This window comes from Pleurodeles waltl, chromosome 5 (assembly GCF_031143425.1).
Source record: "Pleurodeles waltl isolate 20211129_DDA chromosome 5, aPleWal1.hap1.20221129, whole genome shotgun sequence".
Lineage (NCBI taxonomy): Eukaryota > Metazoa > Chordata > Amphibia > Caudata > Salamandridae > Pleurodeles > Pleurodeles waltl.
In genome coordinates, this window is record NC_090444.1 from 1693531082 (window position 1) to 1693549646 (window position 18565).

Genomic DNA, 18565 nt, shown 5'->3' on the forward strand with positions numbered 1-18565 from the left:
GAGTTTGTTAAACATGAGTAGGGCTTCTGGTAGCTGAGCCCTACAGTGATAAAACACCAATTTAAATTGAAGAGTACTGTGCATGTGGGACTTGGGTTACCTTAGCTGCCTTAATTCATTTGAGATTCTATTTCAGGACCGGAAGCGAGGATTACGCTTTACTTTCCTCGTTTTTATTAACAGCAGCCAACCTTAACCTATTAACAGACTTCATTTACCATAATACTTAGGGAAAAAGTCATAGTTCAAACAACCACCACCACCACCACCACCACCACCACCAACCACCACCACCAACCACCACCACCAACCACCACCAATCCAGAGGTGACTGGACCCTCTATAGTCCTATGCCTCTGTTGGCTTCTTTTTCTTCACAGCTCAACAGCCAGTTTAAGTGCCTCCAGCCTCTAGGTATTTTATTTCCTCTCTTTTTGGAGTATTAGGGTGTGATATTTGCTTGCTGTCAGCTTGTAATTTACACGACCATTGGAACGCTTGACGTCCCTCAGCGGCTGGTATCAGTGCTTTCAGTGTGCCGGTTCGGTGCCTGGGGCCATTGCAGTGTCAACTTCCGGCCACTAGAGGAACCCACAGTTGCATTTTCGGGTGCGCGCATCTCACTGTTCCCGACCGACACGCTCATTACAAAATTGTTTTCCTTCAGCGGGGCCAGCCAGGATTAAGTGTTTATGTGTGTGTGCCCCCCCAAAGCCTGGAGCCTTTTTCACGCAATGAGGGTCAGTATTTAGTGCACCACTCTTGCCCCCGCCGCCGTGCTGTGTGGATACATATGTTCTTGACCCAGGATAGAGCATTCCCTGAGCCTGGAGTCTGCTATGCCCCAAGGGGTCTGCAATAATAATTAGCGCTCTCCAGCACTACACTTGCAGGTGCTAGGCAGCTGGACAACATGAGGGATGTGGAGGAGTCGTACATAGAGGAGGACACCACTACCTACCTCCCCATTGACTACTGTTTTTGAGAGGTCATGGACGCTTCTATTACAAAAGCGGAGGCTCTGGTGGTGGCCCCCCTGGAGAGGGCACTGCTGCAGTATGTTGAACGCTGCTTCAAACCCCTCCCTGGGAGGCTAAATCATCCAGGACCTTTGTCCCTTTGACCTCCAGAGGGCCCCATTCAGCCCCCACGGCTGTTCAGCGTAAAAGAGACCGGTTTCCGGTGTCTACTTAGACGCGTTCGACAAATTGAAGAATGCCTTCCCGACCCGTGACCACTCTGAACCCTTAGTTGTTTTGGAATCAGGAACTTTGGTCTCCCACCTTGAACGGCTCCCCAATCCCCCCAAATTCTTCTCGCCCCATCATGACCCTGATTCTCCCTCCGACTTGGACGTCGAACAAGAGCTGAACTCCCGCCCTTGGGCCCTTCTCCTCAACCTCAAAGGAATCCAGCAGATAATGTTACCTTGGATGTTTCAGATATGCTAGATTCAGGCAGTCTGATACACTTCTGTTCTTCAGAATGGGTTCCCGCAGTCAAAGTTGAGATGTAGGTCGTGGACCGGTTTCACAAGCCATTGGACAAGAAGTCTGTCACCGCCTTTGGGCGGAGTGCCTTTGTCCTTCCTTGGAGGATATATTGCCCTCACCCAGACATAGATGAGTATATAGCCACTTTCTTGGGGAAATATATCAGAGACCCCAAGAAGGGGATCCACAAGACTTGGCAGGCTTGCCAGGACTAGCTTTTGGACCTGGCAGGCCCCTTAACCAGGATTCTGGACATAGCGGAGAATCCCAAGGTGTCAGGGAACCTCATCTCTCCCAAGGTCCTCTCTGGCTGGGCCCAATGGGCAATTATCCTCCTAGGGAATGTGAATTGCGCTGTCTCCACTGAGCTGCACCATTCGTTCCTTATCAAAATTGACCATAAGCTAGGGGAACGAACAACGGGGGGGAGAAGAACAGAGTGGGAGGATTTGTTTGATGACCCTTTCATCAAGGAATTAGATAAGTTTGTCCAAACCTTTAACCCCGTGTCAAGGCTCAGGAGTCTATAAATCATATCTTCACGCCTCAGGTTTTCGCCAGGGCTGGTCGAGGTAAGGGTCGCTTGGCCGGCAGCACCAACTACCCAGCGTCCTCCAGGGGGAAAGACATCAAGAAGGATTGGTACCAGACCGCCTCCAGATTTGGCAACTTCTAACCCATGCAGGGTTACCCTAGGCACCGAGGGGCGAGAGGAGGAAGTCAGGCGGCCGAGCCCAAGGATCCAATACAGGTGAGTGTTCAGAACCTGTCATGTCAGGGTCTCCTCCACACCTGCAGACCTTTCCTCAGACACCTGGGTCCTCCAAACAATGTAGGGGTTCGACAAAGTGTTTCACAGCTCTCCTTACCAGGAAAGGACACCAACTCCCCTGGTTTTCTCCCAGGCGCACATCTCCCTGGTGGACAAGGAGGTCCTCGACCTCCTCAGAAAAGGTGCCATACTTAAGACCTCCCCCAACCTCAGAGGTTTTACAAGCTATATCTTCCTTGTGAGAAAGATGAACAGCAGCCAAAGACCGGTTATCAACTTAAAAGAATTCAACAAATGGTTGGTTTATCAGGACTTCAAAATGGAAGGCATACATTTGCTATGAGATCTCCTGCTCCCAAACGATTGGATGGTGAGCCTAGACCTCAAGGCCTCCTACCTCACAGTCTGTATCTTCTCTCCTCGCTGCTGCTTCCTCCAGTTCCACTAGTGGGGAACACCTTTGAATTCACCACCCTTCCTTTCGGTCTGTCCTCAGCTCCTTTGTGCTTCACTCAGTTGATGCATCTGGTGGTGGAGTTCCTGAGAGTGCGGGGCAACCGCCTCACCGTTTACCTGGACAATAATCTCCTCATGGATCAGAGCCCCACCTCGGCTCTCGCTTCATTTGCAAATGAAGATTTCCTGGAGCCACTGAGTTTTGTGATAAACCAACAGAAATCAGACCTCACTCCAGCCTAGTCATGGTGTTCCTGGGGTTTGTGGTAGACACTGTGTGGGCCACACTCAAGCCTCCCATTGAGGAAAATGACCAAAATCCCCTGTGTGCCAACTAGCAAGGGTGATGGGACTGCCATCCTCTTCGATTCAGGTGATCTTCCCAGGGCCTCTACATTACTGTTATCTCCAACAGTTGAAGACTTCTCAGGAGAAGACTGACCTACTCGCAAGTGGCTGCTGTTTCAGATGACACTCAAGGAAAGCTCTGGTGGTGGCTGACTCACAAGGAGGCCTGGAATGGGCGAGCGATTTTCGGCTCCATTCCTGATCTGGTCATATAGTCCGACACTAGTGGCTCAGGATGGGGGGCACAGTGTAAGGAATTCTCCATCAGAAGAAGTTGGCCCGCTGAAGAACGTTCAATGCATATCAAATGTCTAGAACGCTTAGCGAGTTCCTTTGCATTCTGTTGCTGGACCAAATAAAAGAACCAATGCTGTATCAAAATGAACAACAGATGCAGTTTGCTACATAAACCTTCTGGGAGGGACTCGATCCAAGAACTAACTTCCGACTTTTGGGAATACGGTCTTCAAAATCAGATCCCTGTTTCGGCGGAACACCTCTTGGGGCTTGCCACCCACTTAGCCGACTGGTACTCTCGCAACCTCAGAGACCTGAGCCTGTGGCGTCTACACCCATCCAGCTTCCAGATCCTTTATGATCAGTGGGACCATAAATGTGGATCTCAATGTGGATGTGGTGGTGGTAGTGGATCTCTTTGCCTCCAGAGTGGACTGTCAGATCCCAAAGTTATGCAGATGGATTTTGGATCCGGTGGCGGCGTCCACAGACGCCTTCCTCACGAACTGGCAACCAGAGCAGGGCTATGCTTTTCCCCCATTTGCGATGATCGTGCACCTCTCAGCCCAGGTCAGGGGCCAAATGGCGGGTATGACCCTGGTTATACACCGATGTGGAGATCTCAAGCCTACTTTCAAGTTCTTCTGGAACTTTCTTGGGGTTCCCGAATCATTCTACCTCGGTTTTCAGATCTCCTCCAGGACCTGAAGGGGAATCCCCATCCGATGATGTTGGAGAAGTATCTGATGCTTATGGCATGGAGGATTTGTGGAGACGCTAGGAAGTCCAAGGACTTTCGGGACATGCTTCACACCTTGTTTCTAAGGCATCAGCTGACAGCACTACCAAGCGTTACAAGTCAGCGTGGTCTAGATGACTGGGCTAGTTTAAGACACAACACTTGGATCTTGTGGTGGCGGACACTGTCCACATTCTAAATCGCCTCCTTGTCTTCGCAGGGCCTCGCATATAGAACAATCAATACTTTCAGATCTGCTATTTCAGAAGGCCACGTCCCTGTAGACGGCTACCCTGTAGGCAAGCATCCCTTGATGCGCAAGCTGCTTCAAGGCATCCGCCTGTCCCTTCCCCCAGGGCCCAGCTATTCTGTCCAATGGGATGTTAACAAGGTCCGCAATTTGTTTCAATCCTGGCCAGCGAACAGACACCTATCGCGCAAGCAACTCTCGGCTAAGCTGCCTCACTTCTCGGCTCGATTGCTTGTCAACCAGCAGCAGATGTCAGAGCCCCGGATCCAATGGGTAGGGGTCTCTTGCCATATTGCTAGACATACGAAATGCAACTTTAGACTGGTTAACTACCCTTCTATTCCAGATTCCCTAAAACTTTGTGTGGTAAGAAGCATCAAAGCTTAGGAGATAATAACAGAGGATATACGTTCCCACAGAGAGCACTAGCTGCTCACTGCTTTACGCAAGTCATTCAGAGAGGTGTCTTCCCCGACAATTGCCCAATGGATCAGTTGGGCCATGCCGGAAGTGGGCATTGACACAGAAATGTTTGGGGCACATTCTGCCAGGGGGGCTATGGCCAATAATGCGTTCTCACTTGGACCCCTCCTCCAAGATATTCTAAATGCTGCAGACTGGTCTTCAGGCTCTACCTTTAAAAGGTTTTAATTTAAATCAGTGCCCCGCATTGCCTGGCTGCTGGTGAATAGTTTTAAATTCAGAGTAATTCACGGCTCCGATCCGGTCATAGAATGAAACATTTCCTAGCTAATGTAACAGAAAGTTTCAATTCTATTAAGGACATGGAGGCAAAGATTAACCCACTCGTTTTTTTCTCCCTTCCGAGTGGGACAGCTTGTAGTTGCAGTTAAGTATGGTTCTTACTTCCAATTGCATGTCCTAATTTGTCCCGGGTGGGAGAGTTCTTCGAATTACATGTATAATGTCATGATTTTGTTTTTCTACTCATTGGGGTCTGAAGGAGCGAGGCTGGAATAACAGGAATAATTGAGGTCTGCACTCACAGGGCAAAGAGGAGGCAACAACAGAAGCATTAGGCTATGATTATTATTATTTTGGCACCTTACTACCTGATCCAATCTATTGAAACCTGGGGAAAGTTGCAAAATAATATGGCTACTCACTACGTCTCATATGATGGTTACCAATGAACTCTATTCATATTGATGAGAAACCATTAACAATTATACAAATGTGTTATGTTTTTTAATACGGGAACTGATTGTGTTTTCTCTGCCAATGTTATCTTATTTATATAATATTACACAATATGGCATGTTTGATTTTGCTGCCGGCCATTGTGTAATTAATGGTTACTGATTTCGATTTGTTTTATGTGACAATGCCTTCCCTCTTTGGAATTGTTTAAACATTTTGGGGATTCACTGACTGTTTCCTAACATTTCCTTGTTCTTTTCCTTCTTTAATCCTTTCCTTTTTCTTTCTTTGTCTTTTCCTATTTTGTGCTACCAATATATTTGTCTGTTGAGTTTATTATTTGTTATATTGTACTCTCAGCCTTGAAGAAGCCCCAAGCTTGCATGCAGCGGGGGATGAAACACGTGTTGGCTGTTTTGAAGCATGAAAATGCAGGGAGAATTCTAAACCTCAGTGCCTTGAATACACTGATGCTCTCTTACTCTTGCATGAGATCCACATGAAGCTCCTTTTTGGTTTAACAGTGTTTCCAGTGGGCTGGTCCACTGTCAGTCCTGAGTAGACTTGGCATCTACTCCTTTGACAACTTGACAGAGCCTCTCCAATGGGTTTGTTCTCTTGACTTCCTAGGTAGACTCCCTATACTTTAAACAATCACACGGATGCACATCTACAGCAGGTTCTACATATTGACAATTGTCAGCCCTTAAAAATGATAACTATTTTCACACACTCTCAAAAACCCATGCTTGTATAGCGAGGCATTCAATGCACCATGCTCCTAGTATGTTACCATACCTCAAGCATCTCAATGACCATGTCACATACAAGGCAGTGTGCAAACACCACCACTACAAATATCACCCTTTCAACCATCACTCCCAGAGGTGTAAAGAAACCAGATGCAAATCTGAGCACTTTAAGACCTTACCAAGGGTATGAAGGCAAAATAAAAGTTACAGAAAGCACTTTGTGCCTTTCAAGCTATAAGTGTTATTTACGTATCAATACATTATGTAAAGCACAGAAGACACAAATAAGAACTCTACAAACAAAGCATTGAAAGGAAGACTTACTCAACAGTTTTAACTTTCAGTCGACATGTAAGATAGAAATATCAAAAACTCATTAGAGCATTAAAATGGGCTTCAAACATACACAGTATTCTTGCTGCCCTAATCATTTTTATTTTCTCTCTGGCTCATTTGAAATCGAAGGAAGTAGCTGTGAACACAACAGCTTGAGCTGTTTCCCAAAGACAAATATTGGGCTGCCTTTGGGAAGGTGATATTGCTTATCCAAGCTCTTTTAGATTGCATTAGTCATTAAGATCCAGGTGCTCAAGCAGTCAAAGGTGAGCTTTTGTGGAAAGGTTGTAGTTACACTCAGTGCATAGATTACCTTAATCTTCACTGGGTACGACAGAGCAACAATGGACAAACTACACTGCTGTGTAACGCAGGACTTTTCCATGCTGCACAGACATGTTACATAAAAGCCAAGCCTGACTGCATGTAAATGTATAAGCATTAACTCTTTTAGAGTATGTACGTGACCGGATTAGGGCCCAGAAAACTAATGTTCTGAATGAAATACTAATTGTGCGAGATCACTATATAAATATAACCCTTTTTTCCCCCCAGAGTTAGTCATGCTAACATAACAGAGAAGTTTTAATTCTGTTGCAAGATCACTGCATTTCAAACCTAATCATATTCTGAAACTTGCAGAACAAAATACAAGGCCATCTTGCCTTGCAGAGATCACCTTCCAGAGGAAATATTTAAAGAAACATTTGTTCAGTCTTACACATGCCTCTGCAATATTTGCCTGCTGTCTGTAGCTCAGGGAACAGACCCATTGTTTAACTTATGCAGAGCAATTATGTGAGAGGATGTGCAGGGAGTAGCTTCTCCTTTCTCCATCCAGAATCAATGAGTGAAGAGTATAAAGAGAAGTTAAGATTTGGAAGGACCAACAAGCACACAAGAGAACTGCCTGTATCAGACTAAAGGCAGACAGCTGTACGGTTCCCATGGATACGTGACGGCATATTTACACTAGAGATGTAAGGAAAGAACTGTATTAAACTATCACAGAAGGCAGGGATGTGTGATGTAAAATACTCTGGGTACTTTTAGTATTCATTTGTTCTATATTATGACTGCTGAGACTGTTATAATAATTATCATTATTATAATATACAAGATTTATGAGTGCATTGTTCATAATAGAGAAGTTGGCATTGCAGAATACTATGTGTGAGCCTACTGTTTCTAAGGGCTGGGGAGTGAGCCCGCACACACACACAGTGCTGCACTGAATACCTACATGATATTCATTTTTATAGTTCTTGCTTATTTTGTTGCTGATAAAAAGAAAAAAGAAATAATGTTGCTGTCACATGCTTGCAATAAAAACTTTAAATAAAATAAATGCCTATTGCATATAATTTTAACGTAACAGCGTGGGTGCCTTCCAGCAGGCAGTGTTCATTTCAGGAAAATATGATTGTTTTCGGTGCAAACAAAAAGGTTTTATGGCCTCTGAATAACTTTAACAGGAAGACACTTCAAGCACACAAGGATGACTGAAAAAAGGATAAATGGAAAGGAAAAAAACAATGGCAAAGTATTGGCCCACCAGCCCTGATGCTGAAGTGTACTTTTTTTTTTAGGTCGAGCATAGCAGCACCCAAGCGCTGCTTTTTCGACGTATTGGTATGTATACGGTCTTTTAACCACACCCACCACTCGCCCATCACTATCACTCATTCATGGGTTTGCCTTTCAAAAATCCTTTGTTATCGTTAGTAAATGCTTTACGCTTGTCCCTCCTTGGAGCAGTTTTGTTACTGCCTAGGGGACTGACCCTGTTACAAGGATAATTGCACTTATGCCGATAACTTTGACTGCAAGTGAACTTCTTTTTCCTTTTGTGTCTCTTCTATGCACTCACGTGGCTGTGGCACTTTAAATCGGCTCGCTTATGTCAAATGTTTTATTTTTTAAATTTCAGTTTGTGTGGCAAGAAAAGTCCAGTTAGGAATTTACAATGTTAATAGCTCTAACTCAAGCAAAAGCGAGACCCATTGCATTGCAAATTCTTGTTGTAAGTAGATGTTAACATGGCGATTAGGAAAACCACTAGCAAAGTCAGTGCAAGTGACCCAGTGGACTGAAGTGGACTACGTCACTACCCCCTTGAGTTTGGTGATTTCTGGTAGTGATTGCATATTAACTGGCTGGAAATTGAAGATTTCAAGAATAAGGACATGGGCATGGAATTTGGCGAACTCTGGTAGTGACTGGATACGAACGGACTGGATATTGAAGATTTCAATAATAAGGATATGCATGATTGTTTCAGAACTGAGGAATAAAGATATTAAATTTTATTTAATGGACTTCATGTTTGGATGTGTGCCTTATATAAATGCACCTTGCTGTATGATGCAGTGGCCAAAATCAAATGTTACACAGACTAGTCAATGAAGTGGGCTCACACACAATGTCATTATTTTTGCTTATTTTTATTACACAAGGCTGATGAAAGAAAAATAAATCTGTGGGTTGGCTACACCTACAAAGGAGTGAATGTATCGTAACAATCTGAGCTGACATTCTTTCGAGGCAGAGTAAAATTTGCTGGCCAGAGAGATCAGTTGGTAAAATTTACACCTAGTTCTTTCACTTTAAACTGGAATAGTGACAACATCAATCTGGGTAGCGTGGTAAATTTCACCCACTATTTTTTAGAATGAGGTTTGATCGTACCACATACGTATCGTAATATAGGCTGATCCAAATCTCAGATAATCACTAATTTACATTAGCAAATACTTTGCTGATGTTCTCCTGAACTTGAGAACTGCCAGAAAAAAGGAAGAAAACTTGAATGTCATCCGAATAAATGTGGAACAAACAGCAAACTTCAAAAAGAAGGTTGTGTATGCGTTATACAGAAGCAGTAAACCGCAAAGGAGAAGTACATGATCCCCGTGGCACTCCTAACAACATTGGCTTAAACACAGAGTAGACATTTTTTTTATTTTTTATTTCGAGTTGACTCTCTGATGGATTAGAGGCACACCTCTTTTCTGTACATTTCGAAAATCTAGTCAAGGTACACACCATTTGTAAAAGTATCTCATGGAGATGGGGGTTGAACGATGGAGCAAGAGCTAACCGCAACTTTAGCGAGCCTCCTTTTAAAATGTTCACAATTCTAGTTTGGACATCCAATGAGGCAATCTCCATTCATCTCCTTGATTTATCTGAAGCCATGTCGCTGACAAAAAAGACAAAACTGCACAGTAGTAGTCTTCCCCAGAACTTTCAGCAGAAAAGCTTGAGAGATTATATTTCGCATTCAAAGCCCTCTGAAAATATGATTTACTCTCCCCACCCAAAAAGTAACAAATACTGCCACTTACAAGTTCAGTGTCTGTCCACATTCGAAGGCGCTCCACCTCCCTTGATTTTCCACTTCGTCTGATGTTAATGTTGTCCATTTCTTGCAGAACAGCCTCAGCAGTACTATAGAAGGTTCATGTGAAAAACACACAAAGCACAAAGGAATCACTGCAGATGTTCCTGAGACTTTTATCAGTAAAACAAATGTTACTTTTACATATCTACAGTTTATGTTTATTCTGGGAATTTCTAGTGAAGAGCTGAAACAGAGAAATATTAATAACACATTTGCATCCCTTCAACTCACTGTAAGGTTTGAGAAGCAGCCAATGACATGGATGAGCTCTGTACTCCAAACCCTGAGAGATCACTAAAACTTTAGATTTTTGTAGGCACAAAAGTAAAAGTAGCATCAGAAAGGAAGGAGGGACCATTGCAAGTAAAATCTGAGATACCAATGATACACAACTGCAATTAAAGACACATAACTTTCATAAAATAAAGTTAACCTAGTCAACAAGCAGGTGCAATGTACTCAATATTGGCCTGATCATAAAAAGAACATGAAGTCTTCACAGTGTGGAGTACTCATGAGTGCTCAGCGTGTGTTACTAATGGGAAACTCGTAAATAGGACCTGCAGGAATAATGCACTGGGAAAACAAAGAATGAGGAAAGGTGCTTAGTTTGCATCTGAATCTTGATATTACTGCCATGAGTTCTTTAATAGATGCATTTTTGAGGGAGGGGTGTATGAGGTGCAAGAAATAAGTGAGCCGATAACGAGCGCACCACGAACGAGGGTGTGAATGTTTTCAGAACCAATGTTAGAATTATTTCCACTTTTCTAGAGTCTTATCAGGTGAGAAGGGGCAAGGCTATCAGTAGACTATCTCTAGTTTTGTAGAAAATCCTGGGCTCCCCCTCAAGTCAAACAGCTAGTTTAACATAGAATTGCGAAGGTCCTGATTTTTCTTCATTATCAGCAGAAAGGAACTGGCCTTGTATGTAAAAAGGCCTACTAAGTGTGAGCCCACATAAGAGTGCTAGTACTGTTGGAAAAACACAAGGTCCAAAAGGATCAATTTGCACCTTACTGATTTTACTGTGGTTAATAGTTTCAGCTATAACTAAACAAACGAAAGCAAAGTATTTTTGATGGCTAATACTTTTGTAACACAAAACACAACAGTGAACATGAATAGTTGCCATCTTCCCTTGCCCATTTCCCGGACAATAACAAGAGATCATGGGGTCTGACCTGACATTCACAGATGAATGGTAATATGCAGCGTGAAAGCTCAACAGCGAACTAGTTCATTCTTAGTTGCAGGACACAAACAAATCAGCTGTTTGTTCCCTTTGAAGAACAACAAATTTCATATAATCTTTGACGTTTTTCTCTGCAAGGTCGTAAGTTGGTATTCTATTTTTAGTTAATCCTTTTACAGGGGTGGATAGTTGTGCCTCTGTTGCACTACATGGTCGTGTAGTGGTCTTCATGAGCAAATAAATGTTTTTATAGCGCCTAAATGCTATAATGGGTTTAGGATGGTACCTCAGACTGGAAAAAGGCCAGATACTTATCGTTTGGTTACCCATTAATATTTTAATAGTTGATTATCCTTATGCATATTAAAGTACTTCCCCCTTATATGCTTTGGGGACCTAACATCTCATGAAGTATGTCTTGTGCTGCTAGCCCTTGCTACCTTGAGAAATGTAAGTACTAAAAAGGAGTACTTATTTGGGTTCTAGAGTATTAAGCCCCAGGATACCTACTGCAAACATTAGCTCCCAGTAAACCTAACTGCCCAACCACCCTAAGAAATGTTTGTCACATTTGGTATCACTAGTCTCTAAAGGCAGAAGACGCGGACACAGCTTAAACTTTACATTTTTATACTATTATATATAATGTTGGTAGAAAATGGAAAGAGGCTGAGCAGTTTAGAGACTGGGCTGAGGAACATGTGTAGTACACCAGTGGTTAATGCTCAATGGCAAACTTAAGGATCATGTTTAGGATCAACAGTGAGGTCTCAGACTATGAGGACCGAATACCCTACCTCCCCAACTAAATATTATGTCAGGTATACATGCGCGGAAGGAACTTACTCTTCCAGGATGACATCCAGGCCCTTGTAGTCATTTCATAAGCTAGTAGATACTCCGCACCCACAAATGTCATTCGTACACAGAAGAATCTCAACTTCTACAATTAATCAATATACAGAACAAGGAATCGAAAGGGTAAATGTTAGAGGAACAATCACAAATGCACTGCTTGTACTTCTAAGTCTTTCAACGTTTATGTCAATGCCAATGCTTCCAGTGATCCGAATGGGAAATTATAAATCTGAAGGGGTGCTGTCAGTGGAAAACTTCGACAGAAACTTCCATTAAAAGGCTCTTGGTAGAAAGCTAGTAGTTTTCGCCTATGACAATTGCAAAGGGCCCACCTGCTTGCACTCAGGGAGCCCCTTGATGCTTATATTGTACTGGAACACTGACTTATGAGGTAACGTGGGAAGAATTTGTTTAAGCACATAGATTCAGGGTATAGTAGACTTCAGCTCCAAGGACACCAGAGTAGAAAGTCTGGTGTATTTAGGGCCAGATATCACCTTTGGCAGTGCTCCATTGCTAGATGAATAAAGTACATTAGGATTTTCCTTTGTATGGCCTGTGAAAACTAGCTTGCGGCACAATGGACCCCCATAATGACAGTACTGAGGCAATGTCGGGAAAGAACATATCTCTGGGCTAAGAACCACTGACTGGCAACCGCTGAGACCTTTACTGCATCATCACTACAGACACAAGAATGTTTCATTGAATGTTTAATCAAATAAAAAAGGGAATGTCACCCATTAAAGTTATTCTCTAGAGTGCAGTATAAACGCTGCAGAGTGCACTATCGAGCCAGGGGTGCTCGTCATTTAGGCACTACAAATCTAAAACATAGCAAGTCAGTTTTACAATGTAGTCTCAAATGGCATGCACAGGGGGAGGGAGAACCCAAGCTGTATTGAAATTAAGAAGTGTACTCCAAAGTGTAAATACATATCTGGTTCACATAAGCTGAAGAAACGTTCTGAAGTAAGGACACTGACCCACTGGAACCTTTAGCTTTTGCTTTGTTGCTATGAACTGCTGCTGAACTATCCCATCATTATTAAATAAGAAGGTTTTTGCCTCACACCATAAGCTATGGGAAAACTGTTCTGAAGAGAGCCCTCCTCTGATGTAACCAGTGCTGGGTTCTCCCAAGTGTTATATGCCCTCACTGGTCTATCACTTCCACTGTCAAGATTTTAAAGATCAGTCTCTACTTTATGGCAAATTCTTACACTTTAAAAATGATGGTACTGAAGGTTCCTGAAGAAATCTGATCACATCTTTCTATCCTGATGGAATTCCATTGGCTACGCTTGCCAGCTAGCATCATCTTCACAACCAGTTGTATAATTTACAAAGCCATCGCAGCTAGTACTCAGTAGCTCATCATCTCTGGTAGTTCTATGCAAACCTGAAGCCAGGACACCATCAGACTGCAGACTGAGAAGTATTAAAAAAAAAATAATAATAAGGCAACAGGCTTTTTCTCATCGGATCAGCATCAGGACTGCTCCAGGTTGGGAAAGCGTTGAAGAAACACCTTTTTAAAAAACATTACATCAAGATGCCTTAACAGTCCACAAACCAGCTACCTCTTTATGACTTGTTAACTTTATGCTCAGCCTTGACCCTATACAATGCTTTGCTGCCTTTCGACATTGTCTGCACCAGAGAAGTACAAACATACAGCCAAAAATGTATTGCAGGCATGTTCATCAAAATGTGTCTCAGTATTTTCAGAAAAGAGCAGAGCACCAACGGATTGCTCTCTTTTTTTTAACCAGAAGTGAACATTTACATCGAATGAAACATGAGATAAAATCCTACGACCACCTGTCAAAAATGTCAGTAAAAGGAGGGCCTTTATGGGCAAGCAGAATGGGATGTTCAGCTTTATCCAGAGAAACTCCCTAAAAGCAAGGCAAAACACCACTGTGTTTCATTAAAACCACTGAAAAACTGGAAAACACAAAAGTGCAAACCTAAAACCTGAATGTGCCTGACCAAGTTTCAATTGTAGATCAGGGACTCTGCCAAACCAGCAGAATATTTTGCAAAACTTTTCAGAGGGTCTGTTTTCAAAGAAAAGTAAGGAAACTGTAAAGTAAATCACATTTGTTAAATACATGTAAATTGATACGCACCTGTTTACCAGCTGATCAAACAACAGACTTTGATTTAAGGTTTCAAATCTGCTTTTCTTCACCCGGCAGCTTCTTTTAACTTCCATTTCACTGTTGATGCAAGGATGGTCCACATTGCTATCACTGTCTCCACGGCGAGGGTGGCTCCTAAGGGCTAGGAGAGGAAAGCATTGTTTTCTCACAACCTAAAGAAGTTGCTCCATTTTAACAAACAACGTGAGGACAAAATATAACGGTTCCCCACTGTTTAATTGTTCATCCGTAAGAACCATATACAGAACTACAAGTCTTAAAACATGGATTAGGACAAGCGTTACATCAGAGCACCAACTCTGATGGGAACCTCGGGAGGTCATTTGACAGGAGATTTGGATGGGAAAAGGAAAAATACTGAACGTAACTACGACACCATGTCTTCTTTAAATTATGAAAACGCCTGGTTGTTTGTGATCCAATGGGCTGAGGGAAGGTTGTTCACACTGCAAGTAGCCATTTAGATGGTACCCAAACAGTGAACCTCTCAGACATTAGACAGAGCCACTACCTATTTGAGGGGTCTAGTTCACGCACACGGATGCAAATTATCTCTTGTTACAAACTTGGTGGAAAATACATATAAAAGAACATCACATAGCCAAGCAAAATCCTCCCTCCTCAGGTCAACTGAGTCTAAGGAAGCAAGACACATACATCTACGTTGGGGTCGCTGTACTCAAACTTGCATGCATCGTTAATATTTTAAGGTACACTAAGGAACACTCTTCACAGGCAATCAGTTGACTGCAAGCATACATTTTCAAATTATAGAAATTATACCTACCCTAATAAATCAATTGGTGGGGCATGCATAGTTTTCAGAGTGTGCTAGGACACAGTTCAGTCTGTTTTTAAGTCATGTGTTACTGTACTGGAATGCAAGCCTTTGCATTTGTGGATGTCTTGATACAGCTTTATAGCCTACCATAATGGCTATGGAGGCCATTAAAGGGCCGCTCCAACGTTAAAGGCCCAAGACAAAGGTGAGGGCCTTTAACAAGGGAGCAGACCTTTAATGGCTGGTACAACCCAACTACGGTGGGCTATAAAGCCATTAGAACATTCTGCCACATCATGGCAGAATGTGCTAATTAGTAAAACAAAACATCACGGCCATGAGAAGCCCAGATCTATTTCATTGTCTCAAATGGAGTGCACACCGTTCCAATGTTCTAATATACCCCTTATAGCCCGCCGTAGGGGCTATACCAGCCATTGAAGGCCTGCTCCAGCATTAAAGGCTTGAGCCGAAGGCAAGGGCCTTTAACAAGGGAGCGGGCCTTCAATATGGCCGGTATAGCCCGCTACGGCAGGCTATAAGGCTATTAAAACATTACATCCCTAGAGAGCTAATGTTCTAATAAATAAAACAAAGGCCTCACGAAGCCTGAGGTGATTTCCATGAGGCTTCTGTTCACAGCTGTTCCTGTGAGGCGCACATTGGAATGTTGGGGCTCCGGTCTTCTACCCGTCATTAGAAGCCCTGAGCACTCCACTGTCTTCAATGGAGCGCTCAACATTCCAATGTTCTCATACACTGAACATGTCCAACACAGTTGGCCGGCACCATGTTTATAACAGAACTTCTGACCATGGCACATTGCACCCACTAACATCCAAAAGGGCAGAAAATCTACAATACTGCACAGACATGCCATGTAGTTGGCAAGGCTATTACAGTACTGAACAGCACTCGCCACCACAAAAAAGTACACAGACTTGCAATAGGTAGTCGGTCTATAGACCTAGAAGATGCCTATGCAGTTGCAAAGCGCTCTCCTTAGGATCACACACCAACAGCTCAAAACAGACATGGTCACCTAAACGAGATAACATTAACGGTAACACCTCACAGGTTGCGTCGCACTCCAGTCTGCAAAGCTAACAAAAAGGCCATATAGGAATCAATTAAGACTTGCAAAAGATCTACAAGGTAATACCAGCGGAAGACTGTGAGCCATTCAAATGTTTCTAACAAAACATAACAGTCCAACACGCATTACCTGACCCTGCGTGTCACAAGACATTCATCTGATCAAGTAATTACAAAATGGACATCAAGGTAGGCCAGGTAAAGCATGCATCACATGGCTAGGCACAACTTTCTTAAACAAGACTGGTGGAGTCAGCCAGAGTCCTGCTCAATACAGAGCAGGTGTGGCACCAGGACAGTAAAGAAAAAAGAAACCAATGCCAAAAAAAATAAAAAAACATCGAGAGGAATGAAATTCAGTCAAGAAAAGGTCAGACTCCTCTACCTGAATAACACGGGTCTTGAAAATACTTCTCCTTCTACTGATACAGAAACAGTCAAACCTCTCTCTGCCAAATGATACATTTTCCTCAAGGGCACATAATGAGACAGCTAGAGCTGCCCAATTCCCAACAGGCCCCGCCACTACTACTTCTGCTGGACATTGGGATTATATATCCTTACTGGACACCCTACTAGTATTTGGCACTTGATAACCGGTTGCTTTTATTTACGTGCTTTTCTCCTTGCATTAATGTTTAAATCTATGGGAACCCTAAAACATTCTTTTACCCTTCCGCTGCCACACACTTACTTAAAAAACTCGGAAGATGAAGGCCAATAAAAAAATAAAGCTAAATTAATACTGTGCGCGTTCTGACACTAGAAGCACCGTATTCCAGTCCTGGAGTGGAGCCATCCAAGTAGGATTCAGTGTCTTTAAACAAACTGTCCACTAGATGGAAACATGCTCCAAGCGTGAACAAACCAAAAACATTTTTCATTAAATAGAAGAAAACTATTCTAACTTTTATGTTCAGTAACCAAATTATCAACCCTATATATATTTAGAAACATCTCAGGAAAAAACATAAGAACTGCAAAGTTCTACAGCAACTGTCAGATATTTAACTCTGTGATCGCATAGTATCCTTACCCAACAAGCATGATTAAGTGCAAGCGCTAGCAGACTGAGAATAAAAACTAACGACAACATCATATACAAATTAGAATATATATATATATATATATATATATATATATATATATATATATATATATATATATATATATATATATATATATATAAATAATTTTCGAAAATACTTACACAAGGTGGTGCGGCCATTTGGCAGAGGGGTGACAGGAGGGGACGTTAACCTAAAAACAAAAAGTGCACACATTGATTATGCATTCCAGTGAGGGACGTTGCCTAGAGTCAGAATGTAGCGGATTCAACAATAAATGGGAAAAATAAGACTCTAGATTTTCTGAAGCGAGGTAGCACAATGTTTGATGTAATCTAATTTAATGTCCAATATTTTTCACTTTAAGTAATGTTTTCATTAGTGAAGAGACCAAGTCGTAAATTCCAATGAGAAGAACAAACACACAAGTTAGGACCATTATATTTATATGGAATCATAGTTGTAATGCTATCGAAGGTCTTTGCTGAAGTTCGTGGCTTAAACCAAGTTAAGTGTGGGCTTTGGCTCGAAAGAGGTGTGCATTAACGACGCGGGGTCCAAACTGAAACCCAATAGGGGAGCGTGATCCTGGATTAGAGGGGTTAATCCAAGAGTATCATCGGAAAAGCCAATTGGTCTAACTTTAATGTGCTTTGACATGCAAATAAAGGCAAGCGCAAATGAAGTTTGCATGCACTAGCACAGTAAAGCCAGACCTATTGGCTTTGCCAATGCTTCATTAAGGTGAGTAATGTGTCAAGTACAATTGGCAACATGCTCCCTGGGCAGGTGACAGTTGCATTGCCAAGCCATACCCTCCTACCCCCATCTGAGCTGCTGCGACAGAAAAACAACATAATACATCTCGTTGTTCAAGGCACTTTAATAGAATTCCAATGTCGTGTGTAACCCTGAAAGTTCAAGCTTAGACAGCTGCATAAATAAAATAATCACTGCTGGTGGAAGGCAATCGTGTTTTTTGTGGGAGCACACAATTACTACCCAATCACAACATGTAATCCTCCCAACACGTGGGTGGAGCAAAAGCCCTCTCCAGTGAAGCTCCAGTAATTGTCTGGCCAGACCATAAAAAGTTGGACAACAGGACCGCTTAGAGGTGGGTTGCATGTAATCCACGTTTGTAAACGTGAATCAAGCTCCTTGTTTAGAATGGTGAGTTTAGTGTGGGAATACAAAGTGAAACACATACGAAGAAAGACCATGCATGGATCGCACAGAATTCAACGTTCAGTTATGCATCGAAAACAGCAAAATTACTATAAATAATAAAAATTGTGAAAATAGCATTATAAGCATAAAAATATATATTTACAGCATAAACCACATAACTCTGTAGGCACCATGCAAAAATGTGTGTGAAGAGGCCGGCATGCAAGGAACCATAACCAAAACTCAGTGAATCAACAGTGCATAAAATACAACAGTATGTTGGT

At 42.6% G+C, this 18565-nt stretch overlaps 1 protein-coding gene across 5 annotated transcripts in view; it reads right to left on the minus strand.

Moving 5' to 3' along the window:
* The window catches only part of ATAD2B (ATPase family AAA domain containing 2B), a 546820-nt gene that overhangs the window by 440472 nt on the left and 87783 nt on the right, over nt 1-18565 (minus strand). For all 5 annotated transcript variants that reach the window (XM_069236016.1, XM_069236015.1, XM_069236018.1 and 2 more), the window contains exons 3-5: nt 17255-17304; nt 14136-14289; nt 9892-9994 (exon numbers count right to left, since the gene is read on the minus strand). In XM_069236016.1, the coding sequence (XP_069092117.1) occupies nt 9892-9994; nt 14136-14289; nt 17255-17304 (307 nt within the window). The remainder of the gene's footprint in view (nt 1-9891; nt 9995-14135; nt 14290-17254; nt 17305-18565) is intronic.